Consider the following 24,201-nt stretch of genomic DNA (forward strand, 5'->3'; position numbering starts at 1 on the left):
AGCATAAGGATCCCAATTCGAGCCCCCAGCTCCACACATGCAGGGAAGTCGCTTCATAGACAGTGAAGCAGGTCTGCAGGTGTCTTTTCCCCTCTCTCTGTCTTCCCCTCCTTTGTCCATTTCTCTCTGTCCTATCCACCACCAACGACAGCAACAATAAAAACAACGATAAACTAACAACAATGGCAACAAAAGGGAAAAAACAGACTCCCGGAGCAGTGGATTCTGAGTCCCAATGATAACCCTGGAGGTCAAAAAAAAAAAAAGGAGAAAGAAAGGAGGGGACAGACTAAGACATCACAGTTTTCAAGGACATCAATAACAACAACTGTTCATACACACGTACACTCACACACATGCACAGGGGTGATCACAGAAGCAATAAGAAAATAACAGTCCAGAATCTTGATGAACTGTGGTTTCATCATTTCCTTAAGACTAACAGAAAACGAGTTTTGATGATCCTGTGCCGTATATTTTCCTCACTTTTAGTTTACAATATAGTAGAGATCAGTAAGTACACTCTGCATATCCAATAAGCTCATTGAGATCCTCAAATGAGTTTTAAAAGTATAAAATGTCCTGAGAATGGCTGTTTTAACCTATCATTTGATATCTCTAAGTTTTCCACAAATCTATTCAGAAATGCGCACCTGATTACAGGGCATGTAGGTTTAGAATTCCTATCTTTCATGACCCGGAATGTGGTGCAGTGGTAAGAGTTCTGGGCATCTAAGCATCAAGTCTTGAATTCAAGTCCTAGGACCACTGTGACAGAGACATGTTCTGGTTCTCTCTCTCTCTCTCTCCTGCTCATCAATATCTAAATATTTAATTCATAAAACTAGAAGACCCAAAAATCATTCAGTAGCGTAACAGACAGATACATCAGCACAATGTAGTATTACACAACATTTTAACAGCAAAAAAAAAAAAAAAAAAATTGTACTGATTTAAGATAGAAGCTGTGTGGTGGTGGCTCACCCAGTAGATTGTAAATAACTCATGTGTAAGGACCCAAGCTAAAGGATCTAGTCTCACCTGCAGGAGAGTTTCATAAACAGTGGAGCAGTGCTGCAGGTGTCTGTCTCTTACCACACTCCCCCCCCCGCATCAAGAAAGAGAAAAAGGAGGGGAGATAGCATAATGGTTGTTCAAAAACTCTCATACCTGAGGCTCTGGGGTTCAAGGTTTAATTTCCCACACTACCATAAGCCAGAGTTGAGCTTAGGTCTTGGATGGAGAGAGGGAGAGAGGGAGAGAAGAAGGGAGGGAGAGGGAGGGGGAGAGACAGAGAGAGTGTGAGAGACATTACAGAGAAAAGATGAGAGTGAAGAGAGAACAAAAGATTGGTAGAGTCCTTATGCAGGCATTAATAACTCTGGTGGGCAGAGAAAAAAACTTTTGGCTTATGTGTGTGTGTATAATTTATTTAAATACAGACAGCAATTAAGAGGAAGGAGGAGAGAGAAAGAGACACTTGCAGCTCTGCCTCAGCACTTGAAACTTTCCCCCTGCCAGTGGGGAATGAGGACTTGAACCTAGATCACATGTATGTTCAACCAGGTTCCCCATTTATGATATATTAAGGGGGAAAAAAAGCCAACAGCAGAAAAAGTTTGTTTTGTTTTGTTTATATAGAGAACATACTGTGATTCTTGGGTCCCTTAGGGGCAGGCAATAAGGGAACTGCTAGAGGCTAAAGGAGAGATTTTAGGGAGGTGGAGTCAATGAAGACTTGACTTAATATATTCTTACACTATTAGAAAATGTTTCCAACATGAAGCCTTATTTTCATTTTTCTATTGCTACACTTTCAGACAGATGTTTAAAGTGACTAATTATCTCTTATAGAATGTATTCATTCATTATATCGAACTGTCAAGGCTTGAATGTTCAACAGCAGAAAGAATATGCTTGTCAATCTCCTTCCCTAAGACAACTGCATAGCAATTGCTAATGCAGTCCTATTGTGATGAGCATGAGTGGCCATGACTATACTAGGAAACAAAATGAAGAGAAATATGTAACAAAACCTCTAGCAGATGACTCTCACTCACTGCTAGGGCACTAAAGAGTAATATCTGAATTCCTTCTAAGAAAGCCATGGACTAAAAATCAATGTTACTTTTTGTATGTCTAAAGTATTGTCCTTTGAGAGGCTAAGGACACACAAATCCTGAGAGTTTACAGTCAAGTAAATGTAAGTTACACAATAAACACAGTTGACTTGGCTTGCTTGTTTGGTAAGATCTAAGAAAGTCATAATGGAGTAATAAGCTGAGAAAAGTACAGTAGGGGATCTTCTAATAATGGCTTTTTAAGAAAATGCTCAAATAAATGTACATGCAGGTCCAACTAAAAAATAAACCTTTGCAATATATATCGTAGGGGCTTCCTGTGTCTCTGTAGAATAACCAGTGCCAAGGAGGCACAGAATCCAAGGTGGAGGAGGTCCTCCTTAGTTGACTGGTTGACTAAGATGTTATCTCTGAGTGTTCCGGAATGTGGCACAGTCCATAAAGCAGGTACTCTCAAGCATGAGGTCCAGGGTTCAATCCCTGGCCACTCATGTATCAGAATGATGCTCTGTTTTCTCTTTCTTTTTCTCTCTCTCTCCTTCCTCTCTCATTAATCAATAAATACTAATTTTAAGAGAGACTATATCTCCGAGAATATTGCAATGAGGAGACTGAGGATTACAGACTACTTTAGCATTGGTCAAGGTGAAACTTTACTGAAAAGATCCCACCCCATTTTTTCCTCTGTTCCAAATTTATGGGTAATATAACAGGCTCCCCTTAGTCTATCCCTTTTTGTTGAGGGCTGCCCAGTACAGTCTGGCCCTTAAAGAAAAAAAAAAAGTAGAAGAAAAGGAAATCAGATGGAAGAAAGCTGACCTCAACTCAATTTAGTCATTTTTTTTCATTTCTTTAAATTATTTTCCCTCTTGTTGCCCTTGTTGTTTTATTGTTGTTGATCTCATCATTGTTGGATAGGACAGAGAGAAATGGAGAGAGGAGGGAAAGACAGAGAGGATAGGACAGAGAAAGACAGATACCTGTAGACCTGCATCACTGCTTGTGAAACAACTCTCCTGCAGGTGGGGAGCCAGGACTCGAGCCAGGATCCTTAGGTCCTTGCACTTTGCACCACTTGAGCTTAACCAATTGCGCTACCACCTGACCCATGTCATTCATTCTTTGAGTGATTTCATGTTTCCTCATCTCAACTACACTTGTAGACACCACTACACGAAGGCAGAGTGTGTTATCATCTTTTATTATTCAACATAGGCACCATCAAAATTCCTCAAATACTGCTAGAGAAAAATATGACCATTTTTAGTATAAGAAAAATGAGTCTTATCCAAAATCTAACAGATAATAACAGACTAACTCCATGAATACATATTTCAAGTTCAAGGTTTTACACCTACCAATCCACAAAGCACCTCTTTTAGTCTAAAGGCCCAGAAAAGGCCCAACTGAATTAACTGAAAGGATAAAAAGCAGCACTTTCAAATATCAATAAATTATGAGGCCAGGCAACGGCGCACCTACCTAAGCATACATATCACCATGTAGAAGGACTAGGATTTGAACCCCCATACCTCACCTGCAGGGGGGTGGCTTCACATGTGGTGAAGCAGGTCTGCAGTTATCTCTCTTGCTCTCCCTAACTCTTCTCCCCTCTCAATTCTGCTGTCCTGTCAAATAAAATAGGGAAGAAAAAGGAAAAAATGGCTGCCAGGAAGTATCGATGCATAGTGCTGGCACTGACACCCAGTGGTAACCCTGGTGACAAAATAAATAAGTAAATAAATATGTTTTTGTACATTTCTAGATAAGTACTTAGCAGACACCTGCCTGTTTTTTTTTTTTTTTTTTAAGTATTATGAAAGTTTGTTTTTGGTCTTTGGTGAGGAAGTATCACCAGGGTTTTATAACTCTGGGGCAACTTTTTCAGAGAAAAAACACAACACTGAAGCTTTCTCCAATGTGGTGGGAGCTGGGCTTGCACCTAGGTCATGTGCTTGGTAACACAAGCACACTATCTGGGCAGCTATTCTGGCAGCGCTGAAGGCCAGACATCTGTATAGGAATATAAAGCCAAGAGCTGGTAATTTTGCTTAAAGCGGGGGTGGGGAGGGGTCAGAACTACAACTTGTAATCCCCTTGGAGGAACATTAGCATTAATTATCTTATAGCTACTATGTACTACTACAGTATTACAGTACTATGTAGTTAAGCAAACAATGGTTAACTTATAGTCTAATAAAAAATATTAACATTTTATAAAAGCAGAGTGAAATGTTAGTTTACTGACAATGACTACGTCTGTGTACAACTATTTTCAGTGAATCTGTGGCCCTGAACAGGGTATTAACCTATTCTCTTTACTTTACCAGTTTTCTTTATTTCTAAAAGCTGACGGATCACAAGTTGGCAGTACCTAGTGTACAAGTAAGTTGGAGGGACAATTCCCCAAAATAGACTTGAAATAGCTTTTAATTCCACAATACAAAATTCTTTCCAAAAGAAAACCTTTCATCTTAAGGAAAAGTAATTAAAAATTGAAAGAAGCACTAGGAAAAGTTCACAAGAAAAAAAGAACTCTAAAACTTTATATTGATTTAAAAAAAAAAAAAGTGGACCGGATGGTGGCACACCTGTTTGAATGCACATTTTATAGTGTGCAAGGACCCAGGTTTGAGCCCCTGGTCCCTACCTGCAGGGAGAAAGTTTTGTGAGTGGTGAAGCAGGGCTGCAGGTGTCTCTCTGTCTGTCTTCTTCTCTATCACTCCCTTCCTTCTCGACTTCTGACTATCTCTATCAAAATGATGATGATGACGGTGATAATAATAATTATAATAATAATAGCCACCAAGAGTGGAGTCATCATGTCTGTATTCAGATCCAGTGATTACCCTGGTGATGATAAATAAATAAATAAATTCTCCTGAAGAGAACTTAAAGTAAGCTAAACTTTAAGATACCTACTAAAAAACTGAATCCAAATCTTAAACCTGTCTGGGATGGCAAATGTGGCATGTCCCAATATTCATGCTCAAGTCATTTTCCTCAAAAAACAAACAAACAAAAAACCACCCTCACAAAACCATAAAAGACAGCACTACTTTATATACAGAAAATGCTCCATGTGCAGATGATTAGGGGCAGGTGGGACCATGAGTCAAATAATGACAAAGCATTTTTAATCCCACCCCCGACGCAGTCATGAATCTTAACAGTTAAAAATAAGACCCTCTAGGGAGCAGATTTCTCATTTCATCACTTAAGGCCATGGCCTACTTCCTACCTCCCTTCTTTTTTGCTACTTGTCAGTAGAGACGAAGGCAGGAAAGCAGTTCATGTAATTGGCCCATTTCCAGGCTGAAAGCAAATCTGATGATAAATTAAGTGGAGAGAAAGCTGGTGGGATAAACTGCTCAAATTCACTGCTTTTGTGAGGCTAGCTCTTCACACACAGCACTCACTTGAAAAATCATACAATCTAAAGCTAACCTGCACTCTATCCTTCAAAGTTTTTTATATTATTTTTTCTTCTGATTTTAGATATTCTACAATAAATTAATGTCATATGAACACATAGCCACATCCAATTTTAGCTTACAAGTTCCATTTGACATACTATTTCAACACAAAAATAGGTTTAAAACACGTGTAGCTAAGAAACTGACAAATGCAAAACAAACAAATGATTATTGACACGAATCTTCAGTTAAACTAAAACCATAGTAATTTGGAAGCACATATGCATCCCATTGTTCATAGTTGCACTATTTACAATTGCCGAAATATGGGCTCAAACTAAATGCCCACCAACAGATGACTGGATAAATAATTTCATGGATATATACTCAAGGAAATACTATTTGGCCAATAAAAAAAAATGTGATGTTGTGTTGCTCAGGACAAATGGAATGAGATATTATGTTAGGTGAAATTTTTTTTAAGGAAAAAAAAAAAAAGGTGAGAGTGGGGGTAGATAGTGTAATAGTTATGAAAGCAGACTCTCATACTTCAATCTCTGTAGTCCCAGGTTCCATCTCCCATATCACCATAAGCCAGAGCACTGCTCTGATTGTAAAAACAAAAAAGGAAAGAAGAGGAGAGGAGAGGAGAGGAGAGGAGAGGAGAGGAGAGGAGAGGAGAGGAGAGGAGAGGAGAGGAGAGGAGAGGAAAGAGAAAAGAAAGGAAAGAAAAGAAAAGAAAAGAAAAGAAAAGAAAAGAAAAGAAAAGAAAGAAAAAGAAAAATGGTGTGATGGCACAGGAATTTTGATGGCAGGTACAGTGAGTTGTACACATGTAGATGTGTGACTACACATAAAACACAGTATCTTGAGGAAAGAAAGGAAGAAAGAGAGAGAGAAAGGAAGGAATGAAGAAATGAAAGGAAAGGAAAGGAAAGGAAAAGGGGAAGGGAAAGGGAAAAGGGAAAGGAAAAGGAAAAAAAAGGAAAAGGAAAAGGAGGCATATCCTTTCCTTCTCCCTCTACTGAACAATGTAATAAGCCACAAACATGCTCCTGAGAGTTTCTATGATGATTGTTAGCTGGTCTGAATTTTCACAAAGCTACAAGATTGAGACAGATGACATGACAGAAGCAGAAGTCTACTTGAACAAGTCCTTGAGTGCATGTAGTTTTGGTGGATTCAAGGTACTTCTGCAGCAGACGTTGTTTACAAGCCTATTATTTAACACTGGGAGACTCTACCAAAAGGCTTCACACATCTTGTGATAGCTACTTTAACAAAGCTGAGCCTGATATGGGCAGCACTGGAAGAAATACGGCTATGTGCATTTTCCTGATATAAAAACTATGTTAAAAATATCTCCTGGCACCAGGAGACTTGTAAAAGAATGTCCATAGTTCTATTCAGTGCAAGGTCTATCAACAACAGAATGAACAAATAAATAGTGGTGTTCTCATACCTAGAATACTCTGGAGCTGTGCTGTTCAATAAAGTAGCCCCGAGTCACATGGTGCTATGGAGCCTTTGCAATATGGCTATAGCATAAACTGATATATGCTGCTAAGTGCAAAACAAGAGCAACAGATTTCAAAAAATGAGAAATGTAAATATAACAACATTTTATTCACTGGGTATTTATGAATACTGTACTTAGTAATCTGAATGCTCAAGCAATTCTTATGGAGACTGGAGTAAATACATTAACATTAATTTTACTTGCATTTTTAACTATATTCATGACTCATAATTCTTTCCTTAATTTTTATTATATTTATAGTCTTTATTATATTTCTACTGGACAGTGCTGTCCAGAGAAAATAAAACTAAAAATACAAGAAACAACCTGGGTAAACAATACAAACATAGCTTTGAGTAAAAGAAGCCAGAGAAAGTCAGATAGAACTAAATAGTTAGACATACCAACAGTAACAAAATACAAAAGTATTACCCTGAAAATCAGACAGTGGTTATCATTGTGGAAGAGAAAGGAGCTTGTGACTGGGAGAGGCCATGTGAACCACCATCAGGTGTTTGAATGCGGTCTCTTACTTGTTGTGGCTGTGGGTTTACTTTGTTAATCTACACATTCCTACTTTATTCACATTTCCATGTTATAATCTTGTGCTGTTTTAAAAAACTTTTAAAGAACTTATCTCAGTGGTATGGGAGGTGGCGCAGTAGATAAAGTATTGGACTCTCAAGCATGAGGTCCTGAGTTCAATGCCCAGTAGCACATGTACCAGAGTTATGTCTGGTTCTCTCTCTCTCCTCCTATGTTTCTCATTAATAAATAAAAACTTTAAAAAAATAACTTATCAACTTATCTCAAACTACTTTCTCTAAACACTTAAATTACCTTTTAAATTTTTTTATAATCTTTATTAGATAGAGGTGGAAATCGAGGGGAAGTAGAAAGATCAGAGAGACACTTGCAGTCCTGCTTTACCACTTGTAAAGCTTCCTCCCTGCAGTTGAGGATTGAGGGCTTGAACCCAGGTCCTTGACCATTATAACATGGAACAGGTGCTCTACCACGCAGTCCCCTAAATTACCTTTAAAAAAAAAAAAAAGAACTGAGTGACTAGTCCTGTCTCAAATCAAATAATTATGCCACCATGCTACGTAACTGAAATAGTGTTATATTCTTTAACATATTTTAAGCTGTGCTTAAATGTTATTCAAAGCACAACACCTATAACTTAGTGATATAATTTATCATGCTAATGTACTGTATGAAATATTTTGAATGTATTTTTTAAAAGTTGTATAATCCTCTGAGTCAATGTATTTGCAGTGCATAAAAGTGATGAGTGTATAAATAACATGTTTAATGTACAAAAGATGTAAAAGAATCCCTTTATTTACTATTATACATGACACTACTCATATCTTAAACTCTCTAAACAAACTCTAATATTATTACAAAGATAATTCATTTACTTAGCATGAGGTGTCTGGCAGAATCTTTCTTGCCTTTGAAAATAAATTTGAAAACAAAAGTTAAAAAAAAATTCTGAGTATGAACAAATCCCATTTATTGACAATAACGGACACAGGTGAATTAAATAACCATTTCCCATAACTAATATCTACTACTCAATGAAACTTTAACAGTTTTAAGCATATAAGAATCAAGCTTTAATAAAGAAGAGATTTCTCTGGGTACAAAAAGCTTGGCGCCTAGTGGAATGTCTGAAATACTTCAAAAGAAACATTTTAGAATGCAAAGATAAACTTTAAAAAAATTCTCAGCTACCTAAGAGAAATGTTAACTTTGATAATTCAACTTTATTCATTTCTATGCAGAAGAGTTGAACTCATCAACAACAACAAAAAATCTAGAAGTCTAATAGAATGAATTACTCACCATGAACTTGGTTGATTTCTGAATTTTGTGAGAGAATTTCATCTGCTAATTTCTGAGCAGTTGGCAAAACTTCTGTATGGTGCACTGTGATCAAATACTGTACAAACTTTTGTAATTGGTCTCTGTTCATTTGAAAGAGTGTCTCTGAAATGGGAAGATGCAGTTTGACCTGATCTGGCTTGCGGATGCGGTATAAAGACAGTGCCACAACATGGGCACAATAAAATATGTCCTTGTTTCCACAGCTACAGGTCACTGAGGTAATTTTGCAACGATCAAAGCTGATGGCCACGTTGCAAACTGTTTCTGGCTCTGATTGTATTGCAGGTTCTGTCACCGTGCCACTCAAGTGGAAACCTATGTGAAAGAAAGAGAGGAAGATAGTTTAGCTTCTGCACTCAATGCTACGAAATATTCTAATTCTTTTAAATATGGAGTACTTGATTGCAACAAAGGGGGAAACACGTGCCAAATTTTATTGTCTAGTAAAAATATTCATGCCATTCAAACCCCACCACTTTACACTTACTTCACAAAAAAACAACACACTTGTTGCAGTATTCAGCACAACCATATGAAAATACTGCAGTACGTGACACTACCATCGTATGGTATAGGAAATTTTTAGATCACACCACCAATAAGCCAGAATTACTGAGTGGTAAACCAGAGAAAAATTGCCATACATAGGTGATCTTCTATCCCCCTTTTTCATATTTCTTTTTAAAAATATTTATATATTTATTCTCTTTTGTTGCTCTTGTCGTATTGTTGTTGTTATTGATGCCGTCATTGTTGGATAGGACAGAGAGAAATGGAGAGAGGAGGGGAAGACAGAGGGAGAGAAAGATAAGACACCTACAGACCTGCTTCACCGCCTGTGAAGCAACTCCCCTGCAGGTGGGGAGCCAGGGGCTCAAACCAGGATCCTTATGTTGGTCCTTGCGCTTTGCGCCACATGCACTCAACCCGCTGCACTACTCCCCTCTCCCCCCTTTTAAAAAAAAAAATCTACTTAAACTTGAACAGGAAAGTTCAAATTTTTTTCTAAACAAATTCTTCCTTTCCTTCTACCTTGGTTCCTGGCAAGAACCAGCCTCTTCCAATCAACACTAACTTTGCAGTGGGGGAGGTAGCCTTTTCACAAGCACTGGTAAAAACAAATGTTTTCTTAAACATTTCTTTCTGCAGCTATACCTAGGAGCATTTGTCTGCTGACAGAACTGCTCAAGTCCATCAGATCTTACATTCAGCCAAGGCCACAATAATGACCATTATCTTTCCTTTCATACAGAGTAAAGTTCGTACAGATTTAAAGATGTTAAATGTGTGCACACACACACAGGCATATAAAAGACAATCAGCAAGGGGGTTTAGAAGCTACATAGCTCAAAATTAGAAGCACACAGGAATCTTCCGAACCTCCCTGGCCGATAACCATCTGGTCACTACTCATAATGGTCCAGAGATGAAACATTTACCCTACAAAGGCATTATTACTACTTCCCCTTTAGATAGTGAGAGCCTGAGCTTATAGTGAACTGAAATTACCTCCCACTGCCATCAGTTGATCCTGGCCTGTTTGGTCAGGGAGCAAATGCTCCTTACTCGTTTTACTTAAACGTACAGAAGCTCACCCTAATTGGGAGTGGGGGGGATATGGGTTAGGAGAGTAGACATCCATTCAGTGTTTTTATCTATAAAAACCTCATTCTTCTTGGAGGTCAAGGATAATAAACCTCAGGAGAACTCCTTTGGGAACCTCCCTGACACTAAACACAGATTCACCTTAAGACTCTGAAAGAAACCTGAATCCTCCAATATGAAGCCTCTGGCCCACACACGCAACAGGCTCTCTCTGCCTTCATTAGTTATAAAACCTGAGTAAAAGTCATCAAGTGGGACATAATTTCTTCAGTTCATTCTCATTCACAAAAGAAGGATCTTAACTATGTAAGAACTCTGGGAGGGATAGTACACATGGAACTGAAGAGATGGCATAGGGTCATAGTCAAGATGTTGGCTGCAGGCAGGGCAGAGCTCAGCGGGTCTTACGTGCATGAAGACCATGGTGTTAATGCCCAACATTGCATATATAGGAGCAGTGCATTGGACTATCATATGAAATAGAGAAACAAAGTTTTACAAAATATATGATGCCTAGAGTTCACATGTATGACATAGGAACCACATACACTGTTCTGATTTCATGCAATTATGCTGATAGGGAAGCCCACACATTATCCATTTTCATTACATTATACATTTACTATTCTCACAAAGTTCTTAAAAAGTAAACTATAAACAATTCTGACCTCTAGAATAATTTCTCAAGAAATATGAGGCCACAAATAAACACATACCCATATTAGAACAACTACTTCATTAACCTAATATTATCAAAGATCAAGATGTTTAATGAATGAGGCTGCACTAGTCATAATTGTCAAGGATTGGAAGCAACCCAAATGTCCATCAGCAGAAGTGGAAAAGAAGTTATGGGATGGGAGTCGAGCAGTAGCGCAGTGAATTAAGTGCAAGGACCAGCATAAGGATCCTTGTTTGAGCCCCTGGCTCCCCACCTGCAGAGGAGTTACTTCACAGGCAGTGAAGCAGGTCTGCAGGTGTCTATCTTTCTCCCCCTCTTTTCTCCATTTCTGTCTGTCCTATCCAACAACAATGACATCAATAACAACAATAATAACTACAACAATAAAACAAAGGCAACAAAAGGGAATAAATAAATAAATAAATAAAAATATTTAAAAATAAAAGAAGCTATGGGACATACCACTGTTAAATCACTAACAAGAAGTAAAGTAAAGATGTTTTGTGAAGGATCATTTTGGGTATATATTTCAAGTCCTCAAACTGCTTTGCATTGCAGACTGGGAAACGGCACAGCAGAGAGAGCTCTATCCCCAATGCTCCGGTTTTGATTCCTCATATTCATATTTTCTCCCACCTCTCCTACTAATAAGTAAATTTAAAACATCCATATTCTAACCTTTTCTGTTTAAAATAGATCTAAATACTGTTGAGTTTTACCTTGCCAGAATACAACTCAACATTGAGAATTCTGCCAAATGAGGAGGGCTGCACTCTGTAGAGTGGACAACTGTAAGAGGCAGTATTTTGAAATAGTAAATAATAATAATAATAATGAATAGAGCCTAACAGTAATCATGAAGACTCCAGTCCTGCATTGTCGGCCATCTTTAGAGAAGAGTCAGTGTCTAACTTGTCTATCTCTATGGAAGATACTTAATTCTCAAAGGAGGGTTATGGGGACGGGGAAGTGGTTCATCTTACTTTTAGTCTAGAATGGTTAATATTGCTAGAAGGTAAGAGGTTTTACCTAAAATACAGGAAATTTTCATACACATAGGGAAAACCAGTGTGCTAATTTTTTAGGAGTATGTAATGCTGAGTCCATATACAAGAATTCCGTCAAGCCTTAGTTTAGCGTTGTGGTGTGCATTTTGCCTCCTCCAATGGGCAAGTGCTTTTGAAAACAACTCACTCTAGTTGAGTCTTAATCAAACCAAAATACTCCAAAAGAGAGAAATTTTCTACTTCACAACTCCTATCATGATATAAAAAACCTTTTCCTCACCTCCTTCCCACCGCCAGCTGGTCTTATCTCTCATGTACAGGATGACTTGAAACAAAATAATGCTCTTGAGGATGGATTTCTGCCCTTTTGAATTTTGACAAACCTTGACAACATGCTAGTTTTGGGGGCTGAAAGTGCAAGATTTCCTTCTGGGATATGATATTACCTAAGGTCACAAAAAGAGGCGATTCAGCGCTGTTTTCAAATAACTATATAACTAAACTAGAGAAATCATATAAATATTTTTCTTATCATTACTTGCTGTATAAAATCTGTCAAAGATAGTCAATTCCCAAATACAGCAGACCTCACAGAGTAATCAAACTGTTTTTATCATCATGTCACCAGAGAGTCCAATAAAATAGTATTCATATTCTCAGTTTACAGGAACTAAAGAAACAAAGCAGACACCAAGGCATGGTGTTGGACAAGCCTGGGTAATATTATACACTTTAAATCACATCAAGTTGCTCTAATGCTGTGTACTTTGGGCATGTTATTTAACCTCTCTGAGTCTTGCTCTACTCAGGTACAAAATGTGACTAGAAATACCTCCTCAAGTTGTTTGGGAGAATTAAGATGAAATAACATATGTAAAGCACCTGGAACATTGTAAAAATGCTCATTAAATTTTATTAACCTTTCCTTCCCTTCCCACCTGGAGAAACAGTAGAAGGCTATTTAGATGCATTCCCTCCATCTATAATACCTTTTCTAATCTAAAAATCTAGGGGTGGGTGGCTTTTGACTTGTCATCTAGACTGGAAATAAACACAGCCTTTGAGAATGTCTGACGTGATCAGAGAAACACTACTACTGATAGTACCATTGCTGTTTGAGTATGGTAGTAATAATCTTCAGTTGATAAGCATCAAAAACACAAAAACAGTTAACAATTACTTTCATACAGGGAGGAAACAGAGGTTAGGGGATTTCTGTTTTTAAAAAGTGAACATACATACTTGGAAAATGTTGTAATGTGGTGATTCCAAAGTATGGCCAAGGGCAAGTAAGTCCCTGAGACCCTTTCAGGAAGTTCACAAGATCAAAAATCTTTCCACAACTCCACCCAGACATCATTAGCCTTCTCAACTCTCTCATGAGTGTGCATTTAGTTTTCCAAAAGCTACATGACACCATATAAAAGCTACATGATATGACAAGTCAAAATACAAACATACAGGAAAATCTAGCTCTATTTAAAAATATATTAATAACCCAACCATATGTTGTCTGCAGGAACCCCATATAACTCAACAAGAGAAACACAGACTCAAAGTGAAAGGATGGAAAACTATCGTACAAGCCAATGGACGACAAAAAAAGGGCAATCTGACACGACAGACCTTAAAACAAGTAAAAATTTAAAAGACAGGGATGGACATTACTTAATTCTCAGAGGATCAGTCAATCAAGAGGTCTTAACAATTATTAACATCTATGCACCCAATGAGAGGCCATCTAAATACATCAAACATCTACTGAAAGGGATACAGCAATATATTAACAGCAACACAGTAATAGTAGAGGATTTCAACACCCCTTGGATGCTATACCAGAAACTATGAAATACCTTAAAGGAAAATACTGGCAGAACTCTTTTCCATTTAAATTTTAAAGGCACCCTCAATGAAACAAATCCAATTAAAAAAAAAAGGTGAAGAAACACAAAGCAGAACTGGGACTGAGTCTGGTGTATTGCACCATTAAGGACTCTGGGGTGGGGGTGGGGGTGGGGGGGACTCAGGTCCTGCAACATGATGACAGAGGATGACCTAGAGGGACACTGAACTATTAAATGGTGGTTATGCAAAGAAACTCTTATTCCTGAGGCTCCAAAGTCTCAGCTTCATGGTGAATTCACTGTCTTTACCACATCTTGAATGGAGCTCACAGACATCATGTTAAGTGAAATACATCAGAAACAAAAGGAAGACTATGGGATGATCTGACGGGCAGAAGTTGAAAAACGAGATCGGGAGGGAAGACTCTAAGCAGAACTCGGACTGGAGCTGCTGTATTGCACCAAGTAAAAGACTGTGGGGTGGGGGGAGGGTTTCAGGTCGATGGCAGAGGAGAACCTAGTGGGGCTTGTATTGATATGCTATGTATGTACAAACTATTGTATTTTACTGTGGACTGTAATGGTTATTATTAATGGTTATTAACCCCCCCAAAAGATATTACTATATATACCTATATATTAACAAATGTCTGCACAACACTCCCACTCACCCCAACTAAAGCCCTTCTCTGCCATCCTGCAGTCACCCCTTTCATTAAAATTGGGGTGGGCGGGGGGAGAGAGAACTAGTTACTTTTTCAAAAAGGTATGTTATTTATGTTAATGCATTCAGTATTGTTATTTTAAATGTTTTTCTTTTTTTCCTCAGTTTTAATTTCAGACACAGCAAAGAGCAACTGGCATATTCTTAGCAAGCAACCACTTGGAGAGGGAATCCTGAATATTTAATGGATTATAGTACAGTCTTTGACAAACACAGGTACAACCTCTCACCTCCCCTTCGTAGCTGTATGGGAGACAGTTGCTTCTCCAACCTAGGGTAGGGCCCTCCCCAATCTTACACCAGGGAACATCCCCACCCCCAATGTTCTTTTTTCTTTTTAATATTTTATTTATTGATTTATTTATTCCCTTTTGTTGCCCTTATTGTTTTACTGTTGTAGTTACTGATGTCATCGTTGTTGGATAGGACAGAGAGAAGTGGAGGAGAAGAGAGAGGGGGAGAGAAAGACAGACGCCTACAGATCTGCTTCACTGCCCCTGCAGGTGGGGAGCCGGGGTCTCGAACCTGGATCCTTGCGCCGGTCCTTGCACTTTGTGCAACCTGCCCTTAAACCACTGCGCGACCACCTGACTCCCACGCATCCCAATGTTCTTTCATCCCATTCCTCTCCCTCAGTCCCTACAGCCACTCCAAGTTTTGTCTAAGGCTTTCTGTTACTGTCCTCTTTTCTTAAGTTCCACCTATGAATAACAGTATTCAGTACTGGTCTTTCTCTTTCTAACTTGCTAACTCAAATGATACTTTCAAATTCTGATCAAGATATTAGAAAGGAGGTAAGGAGATGACCTCTTCATATTTAGTGGCTGCACAGTGTTCTATTTTAAATATGTACCACAACTTTCTTAGCCATTCCTATGTCATTGGGCATCTGAGTTGATTCCAAATTTGGGCTATAACAGGCTGTAATGCTATGAACATAGGTGTGCACAGATCTTTTAAAATAGCTATCTTCGTGTTTCTCAATATTTTATTTTTTTCATGTGGAACCAGTGGCTCCTACATTTACAACTTCAGTATTATTTTACCCAAGGGATGAGAACAAGGGAGAAGATGAAAGGGAGGGAGGGATGGAGGGAGTAAGTAAATCAGAAAGAAACACCACAGTACTGTAGCCTCCTCCATTACCATAGCATCTCCCAGGGTTGTGTACAGGACAAGATACACACCATACAGGTGATCTATCTCTCCATCCCATTCAATAACTATCAGGTGAGACCCAAAAGTTGAAGAGCTGCAACTATAAAAACTATTCAGAAATGGAAGAAATAATTCATCTCCTCTGGAAAGCTATTGAAATGGCAGTATTTCTTGTTGAATCTTAGTATAAGAGTCAGCAGAAAAACACTGTGGAGACAAACTTCTCACACATCAACACAGATTCAAATTATCTACACTCTTGCCATTAATGGAGATTAAAGTTTCTGAAAGTATTTAATAGTTCAATGTTACACTAACATTGAACATAAGCTTTTCTTGAAAGATTTTTCTATCTCTAAAGTTAGATTTTAGTTACATTTTAAAAGGAAGAAGATCCATGATTATATTAGAATGACAAAAACTTTTAAAAATAAAACACAAAAGATTTCTCTACCCCACCCCGAGATCATTTTACTGGGAGAATAGTGATTTATTTATTTATATTTTTTCCACTGAATTTAGTGAGTCCTTTATATATTTTGGCAAGCTATTAGCCCTTGATCTGATAAATGGTATACAAAGATGTGATAAATGGTATACAGAGATCTCCTCCCATTAAATACTTTCTGTTTTAGTGATTTTTGCCTTTCCTTTTCAGGAGCTTATCAGTCCCACTAGTTTATTTTTACTGTTGTTTTCCTTGCTAGTAGATTTGAGTCTCTGAAGACATCTCCAATGCATATAGATTGTGAAATGTTCTGCCAAAGTCTATTTCTATTTATTTGACAGTTCCTAGTCTACGGTCCATATCTTTGAGCCATTTGGAATTTCCTTTTGTGTCTGATGATAGCACAAACAATTTCTTACGGTTGACCATTGATACATATTATGCATATGTGCTCAGTTAACTAAATATGGTTACAAAATCCAAGCATTAGAACATTTCTAAGCTAAAATAAACTGGTAGAGAAGAAATAAACACAATAAATCGACTGTGTTCAGGGGACATTCTTTCCATTAAAAATATGTACCCACGTAACATATTCTTCGATGAAAAAGAATTTAACAGAAGCATGGTGTAGTACTTACACAAATACATCTTTCACCCTTCTCCTAGATAAAAAGAAACCCTGGGGAAATTAGAGACAGAAACTAAGGCAGTGAAATATTATGGCTGGAAGGTTGGCATGGGCAGTAGGTTTATTTTATTTATTTACTTATTTTTGTATAAAAGTGCAAAAGTGCTAACATTAAACACTTTCACAGCAAAGTATTCATTGGCTAAACTCCCTCCATTAAATGTATAGTAACCAATACCTGACTAAGTGTTCCTGGTAAAACAAGTTAATCATTGTCTTCCACACTCCCTAACTTTTACCTTTCTGAACTCTGAGAACTACTAAACTTAAAGCCATAAAAGCAAGTCAAGTTACAGTGATCACTTTTAAAAACAAAAAGAAAAAAAATTAATTCAAACCGAATAATTATCAGAGCAGTAATACAACAGATCTGGGGTAAAAGAAATAAACTCAACTTAAAAAAAAAAGCCAAAATATGGTATTCCTTTAACTCTATAATTTTCTCAAAGGGAGAGACTATATTCTGTGAGCTAATTAAATCCTGTATCCCCAATTTCTAATAGTAAGCTTAGGAGATCTTGCTGGAAATCACTAATGACGTGGGTTCCTATCTTTGGGGGGGGGGGGTGGATTTTAGAGAAAAGCTCTATTTGAAGGTCCACCTTAAAATGGTCTATTTGGAATAGAATGGTTCTTACACTTCACTAATATTTGTGAGAAAGACAGTGGCAAATTAAAGCAGAGACCAGACTGTAAACCAAAGCCACACATACAAACAACATAAAAGTTTACTGAGCATGCATTGGAAGGGCTCAACCAAAAAAGTTCTCAGGGGAATCCTGTTCCACATTGGTTTTGTTCTTGTTAATGTAGATTCTTGCACTATTTCATAAGGATCCATAGCATCAGAATAAGTATTACACAGCATTTATTATTTCAAGCTGAGGGGGGGGATACTTATCCAATTAATTTAGCTATCTGCAATGGGTAACAAGGAAAAGCACAAATTTAAGAGAAATGCATATTGAGTTAAAAAAATCATAAAGGATTCCCCACCATGACTATTATCATCACCATCAAGTGATTTTCCAGAATTTATTTCTGCATTTTAACATGCATATTTGAGAGAAACAAACATTGCCCACCCTAAAGTTCTGGGTGGGCAGCCAAGAGGCTGATAAACAAATCAGGAAGGGTTTGAGTTATGCACAACCATAAAGTTCACAAGGCCCTTAGGAATCTAAATTATGCGCCTCAATCTCTTAAATTCCACTTTCTCCGATGCCAATCTTTTCAATGCAAGTAAAAAGCCTTCCACTTAGAGACCAGTCAGAATGCAGCCGCTACAGTTCAGTGCTCCTTCTACTTCCCCTCCTTTACTTGGAGGTCTCAACTGCTGCCCACCTGTAAAGCGAAATTCAAGCTTATTCAAGAGGCTTTGGAGCCCAATCCCCTCCACACACCTCTGTCTCATTCCCCAGAACCCAAGTTTACATGGAGGTGGGGCAGGAGACCCTTTTTATCTATTTATTTCCTATTGTTGCTTACATCAAAACTATCTTTAGAAGTGACATATAAACAATGTTCAGCCCATGTCCAGAATTCTGACAGTGATAACACACCAAACGCAAGCACTGATGGTCACTAATGTTGCCCTACTGAATGGTTGAGCTCTTGGGCAACACTGGCAACAGCACACTTCCGGAATTTCTTTAGCCTATAGGGACTCAGCCATAATTATGACTCAAGTCACACTCCAGAGAAGACAACGAATTATAGTACTCAATGTAAGACACAGTAGACAGGCTAGACTTCTAACTATAATTACAGCCATTATCTAATGTAGCATTGTGGGTAAATTAATATCTATCTTATTTCCTCTTTTCTCGTGTATTAAATAAGGGGAACAAATTATATGATTTCTCGAAAAAAAAATGTGGAAGTACATTATTACAGTAATATAAAACTACCTATCACAGGATGAATTCTGGCAGTTTCCACACTCACATAAGGCCTTACTCTTTGCTACAGAGTTGAAACAATGGTCATCTGAAATGACAAGCAAATAATGGCTTAAGGAATAGAAGAGAATCCATAAATACTATTCCAGTGATAGTCACAGTTAATAGGCATTTGGGGGGAACTTTAAAGCTTTGATACGCAACAGAAAACTTTATCTACATATCTTTTAGACATCTGTCTATAGTTGGATCCTATGACCTATCTTTTTTGCTATGCCCTATATCTAAACCTCAATCTAACCTCAATAGTCCCAGATTGCATTTATGTGGCTGCAGTTTATCTGTGCTAAATATATAACAAAAAATGTTGAGAAATATAAATAAAAAGCCCATTAAACTGAAATAAATATATTCTCTTGTTTGCCTTTACCATCTGAAAAAAAAAATGTGTTCTTTCACTTACTACCTATTAAATATCATGTATATGAGTGGCCATACTACTCAGCAGTCACTTCCCTAATCCCCTATCTTGGTAACAGGCAATGTACAGGTCTCCAGGGAGGCATACAAGAATAACAAGGATTCCAGTTCTGAGAAGTCACTGCAAGATTTTGTAAACTGATAGCCAAGAAATCAGATCAGAGTTGGACTTGGAAATAAAAGTCAAAATACAGGCACTCTTTCCCCAAACTGCAGGTATTCACTCAAAGATGTAATCCTCAGATGTGATGGAATTTTGAATTAAGTTGCATTCAACACCACCCTTTTGGAAACTCAAAGTAAACATTAAAATTGTAAGAACTTATACAATGAAGGAACTCCTAGGTAGGGAAAGTAATGGAGCAGTAGTAGCAAACAAGACTTCCATGTGAAAGGTCCCAGGTTTGAGCCTGCTATACTCTAGAGCAATAGTAATGAAAAGTAATCTGGGGGAGAGACTTGAGTATTAATTCCACCTCTGCAAATATTGATACCAACCTGTTTGATCATGATTTACCCACCACATTTTCTTTTTTGGTTAAAAGATATTTTTTTATCTTCTGTTTTGTGTGTAGGGCAACACAGAGAGCACCACCGCTCCCACTAGAATCTGAATAAGGGCTCTAGAGTCTCTACAAATATGCATAGCATAATGCAAAGTATTCCAGAGTACAAGACTGCTGTAATCTGTTCATTTATTTAAATTAAGCACCCCTACAGATCTTCCTTCCCATAGACATTCTGAAGTATTCAGGTGATAAGCATACCAACAGAAAAACACACCCCACTCACATTCAAAATACATGATAAAAACTTGGATGTTTGCCCCAAAATTTACTTCCTGTTATTCATAACACTTTCAAGGACACATTTAAAAGATCAATATAATTGTATTAAAGAATACTTACCTAATTCATTTCCAAGACACTTAGAGATAAGTGAAATGCCTGATTAAGTGCTCATGTACTTTGAGGCAACTACATTCATCTAAGCTCAAAAGACTATGCTTTCCATTCATGTGAGGAGACTTACGTATAGCTGGCATATTATTAGCACAAATGGTAAAACAGAAACAATTCTAGAATAGCCTTTTAATGAAAAGTTACAGACAAAATGATGAAAACTTTATGTATATGACCCAATAACTTGATCGCTACTGTAATTTATCATGTAAATCAAAATAACACAAGTGCACGTCAAAATGTAGTATTTCAATTAACATAAGAAACCAATGAAAAAGTATGTGATCTGCTTCCTTGATCAGTTCAATTTTTGTGCTTTCAAATCTGCTTTACTTGCCTAAAATATGAAAATACTACCTGACAAGATATTTTTCATACCATAGTCAAGAGCAAGAAAACCTACGAAATTAATTGTGTTGCTAGTTTTCAAGTTCTGGAGTTTTACGCAAAAGGTACAATGTCTCATTATAGTTCAAACTAATTTCTCTGGCAAAGTCTGAACACTGCTGCATGAGATTAAAATAAACTTGCTTCCGGCTGGAGCGGTAACATAGCGTGTTACGCGCACATGGCGCAAAGTGCAAGGACCAACATTAAGGATCCCTGTTCGAGCCCCAGACTCCCCTACAGATGGGGGAGTTTGTTATCGCCAGAGCTATAAGGTTCCTGGGATGCTTTTTCAGGTAGAATGAGAGAGACAGACAAAGGTGGGGTCTGACGTATCTGGATTATACCCATGTGAAAGCAGACATCTTCCCAAGTGAACTATTTGTCAATCCTGTTAAGAATTCTTAATAACAAAAAGTTCAGCCTAAAAAAAAAAAAAAAAAAAAAAGCAAGGTATCCTGAAACTGCATATTCATTGTACCAGAATGATGAAAATCTTTCAAGCATGTATCACCACTTCTCTAGCTTCCAACTAAATAGTACCAAGAAATCTAATATAGCATTAACTTGATGACTAAAGGTTATCCTTATGGACATGTCACTGTAATATATCCTCCCAGTAATGGGTTTACAGCCACACTCAGCCAGATCATACCTCTGCTCTGCCCTCCTGGCCAAATGCCCAATCTGCTTTCTTTTTCTCTCCTCTATTACAAGCATCAGGTATCCTTTCTCATGCTGACATATTAAGTACTAGTGTATCCCCTCCAGGCCGTCCAGTACTGGTACAAATCTTATAGAAGCTTGGAAGCCAACAACCTTGACAACAAAACTAAAAACAGCAGGTGGTGCAGTGTTAGTCTTAAATCACGAGGCACCAAGCACAATCTCTGGCGCTGCATAAGCCACAGTGATTTTTCTGGTGGCTTCTGGTGGGTTACTTTTGGGGGCCGGGTGGTGGCGCACTGGTTGAGCACATATGTTTCAATGCCCAAGACCCAGGGTTGAGTCCCTGGTCCCCACCTGCAGGCGAAAAGCTTCACGAGTGGTGAAGCAGGGCTGCAGGTGTCTCTCTGTCTCTCTGCCCCCCCATCCACTCTTTATTTCCTGCTTTCTCTATGCAATAAATAAGTAAAAATAATTTAAAATTTTTAAATGTATTTTTTATTGCCACCAGGGCTACTGCTGAGGCTTGGTGTCTGCAAAAGGAATCTAGTACTTCCAGTAGCCACTTCTTCCCATTCTTCTTTATACAGACAGAGGAGCAGAATAATAGAGAACAAGAGACAGAGTCAGACACCTACAGGTGAGGACAGAGGCTTGAACCCAGGTCCTTGTGAATGGTAATACATCTCCTCCATTAGTTGTGTCACCACCAAGTTCTCTTCTACCTTCTCAGAAACGACCCCCCTTATATATCATCATAGTGTATTTTCCCTTCACAAAACCAAGAAATCTGCATATGCTGAGAAGATTTATAAAGAGAAACCACTAAAGCTGTCATCACAATCATCACATAATTATGAATAGTCATCCTCTGACCAGACCACTGTGAACTAATTATTTTTTAAAGAGTTTTTAATATTTATTTTCCCTTTTGTTGGCCTTGTTGGTTTTCGTTGTTGTTGTAGTTATTATTGTTGTTGTTACTGATGGCATCGTTGTTGGATAGGACAGAGAGAAATAGAGAGAGGAGGGAAAGACAGAAAAGGTGAGAGAAAGACAGACCTGTTTCACTCTGATTTTGTACCCTGATAATCCTGAATCCAAAACATTCCATGTCAGGCTTTCTGAAAGGACCAAGAAACTCAAGTTCCCCCCAGCTGAGGGGGAGACAAAGCCTGAGCCACTGCTCACAGTCCGTAGTCTATGCTGCTATAAGCAGTTAACATTCAGGATAAATCACTCTAAGGCAAAGCAGTCTTTACTAATATAATGACAACAACCACACTAGCCAGATCACTCCTCAAGAGTAAGGACATACTTTTAAGGTAATGAACTTCAAACTATAGTCACTGGAAACAGACTTCTTGGAACCATATTATCCTTAAACAAATAAACATCACTTCGATAAAGTAAAATTGCAGATTGCCGTAAGAAATACACTCAGCTACTTAAGTGTTTCCAAAATGGCCAATGGCAATTGTTCCTAAGTTTCCTCCTCCTCTTTTCCCTCCTCATTTCCCCTCTTTGCAAGTTCAACCCTGTCCCAAGCTTCACCCTCATGAATCATTTTGCTTATTTAGTTTACAGGAAAGGGTAATATCTACTCTGTATACAAGTCTTGTAAATGTTTAGTAACAGTAATAATCAACAAGATTATGCAGGTCAAGCAGTCATAGTTCAGAGAAGTATAACCACTGGACTACTTACTCCCACCCAGGAAATGATTAAAAAAAGATCTCCAACAATAGTTTATAGAGGGTTATGCTAACCCAGTTCGGGGATCATGTGTTGAGGTGGATGTGTAGCAGAGTATATATATTTTAACACCTCAATTTACTGTTGTTGTTTTTTTTTAATACATCACAGAGATGGAAAAGTTCATTTAAACCAAGAGTACATCAATCTCTAAAATGCATTCCAATTTGATCCAACCCTTCCTTCTTTCCAGTAGAATGGTAAGGTTAAAAGAGTCCATATGAAACTATCTAAATCCAGTCGTCTTCATTGCCTTCAGCATGACCCACTTCGTATGTGAGCAAAGGATGGTTTGAGCAAATCACCAATCCTCTCACCAATTTTCTTTCCTATTAACATATTTTTGGAAGTGAAAAGATAAACCAAACGAAGGAATTAAACAAGAGAAAGAAGTTAAGGCTGTCCAAAAACAAGAGGGTTCTATGTCAACTACTATTTCAGAGTCCTAAGAAGCGGAAAGGGTGTATTAATTTAGAACACATATTGTTTCTTAGAAAGAAAACTGTATTTCCTTCTGCTCATGTATGTAACAGAACTGATGCAAATTATTCCACATACAAGTCCATTTCTGTATGTCCCCCAGGTTAAGATTGGCACTGACGTTAACTGATTATTCATGCCAGCCAACCAACCTTTCTTTTCTGTTACTGCCTAACTTATACCTACAGATCAATCATGGTGCAGGTGTTTCACACAGACTACCCTCCCATCTGCATCATGCCTGTTCCTGTCCCAGCTCACATAAGCAGATAAGGAGCATTTGGAAGTTTAGAGAGCAACTCCCACAAATCTTTGTACAGTCAGCATCCTGTCCACCCCAGCTCTACTAAGAATGTGTCTTAATATTATGACAAGAAAATCCCGTACAATCACGGAATAGTCTTAATGAAGAATTTTTCAATAGTGTTAACACACTGAGAAAAATGTAATCAATTGAAAGTAAACATTGGGTCTAACAATCAACCAAAAATAAACTGCTTCA

General features: G+C 37.9%; 1 protein-coding gene across 2 annotated transcripts in view; it reads right to left on the reverse strand.

The window, feature by feature from the left end:
* ZSWIM6 (zinc finger SWIM-type containing 6) overlaps positions 1-24,201 on the reverse strand; it is a 179,384-nt gene that overhangs the window by 66,748 nt on the left and 88,435 nt on the right. The window contains exons 1-2 of one of the 2 annotated variants that reach the window (XM_060191303.1): positions 12,484-12,615; positions 8,868-9,224 (exon numbers count right to left, since the gene is read on the reverse strand). In XM_060191303.1, the coding sequence (XP_060047286.1) occupies positions 8,868-9,224; positions 12,484-12,517 (391 nt within the window). In that variant the 5' untranslated portion in view covers positions 12,518-12,615. Of the gene's footprint in view, positions 1-8,867; positions 9,225-12,483; positions 12,616-24,201 lie in introns of those variants that run through there. The other variant, XM_060191302.1, reaches the window with a different exon arrangement.

This window comes from Erinaceus europaeus, chromosome 5, assembly GCF_950295315.1.
Source record: "Erinaceus europaeus chromosome 5, mEriEur2.1, whole genome shotgun sequence".
NCBI lineage: Eukaryota > Metazoa > Chordata > Mammalia > Eulipotyphla > Erinaceidae > Erinaceus > Erinaceus europaeus.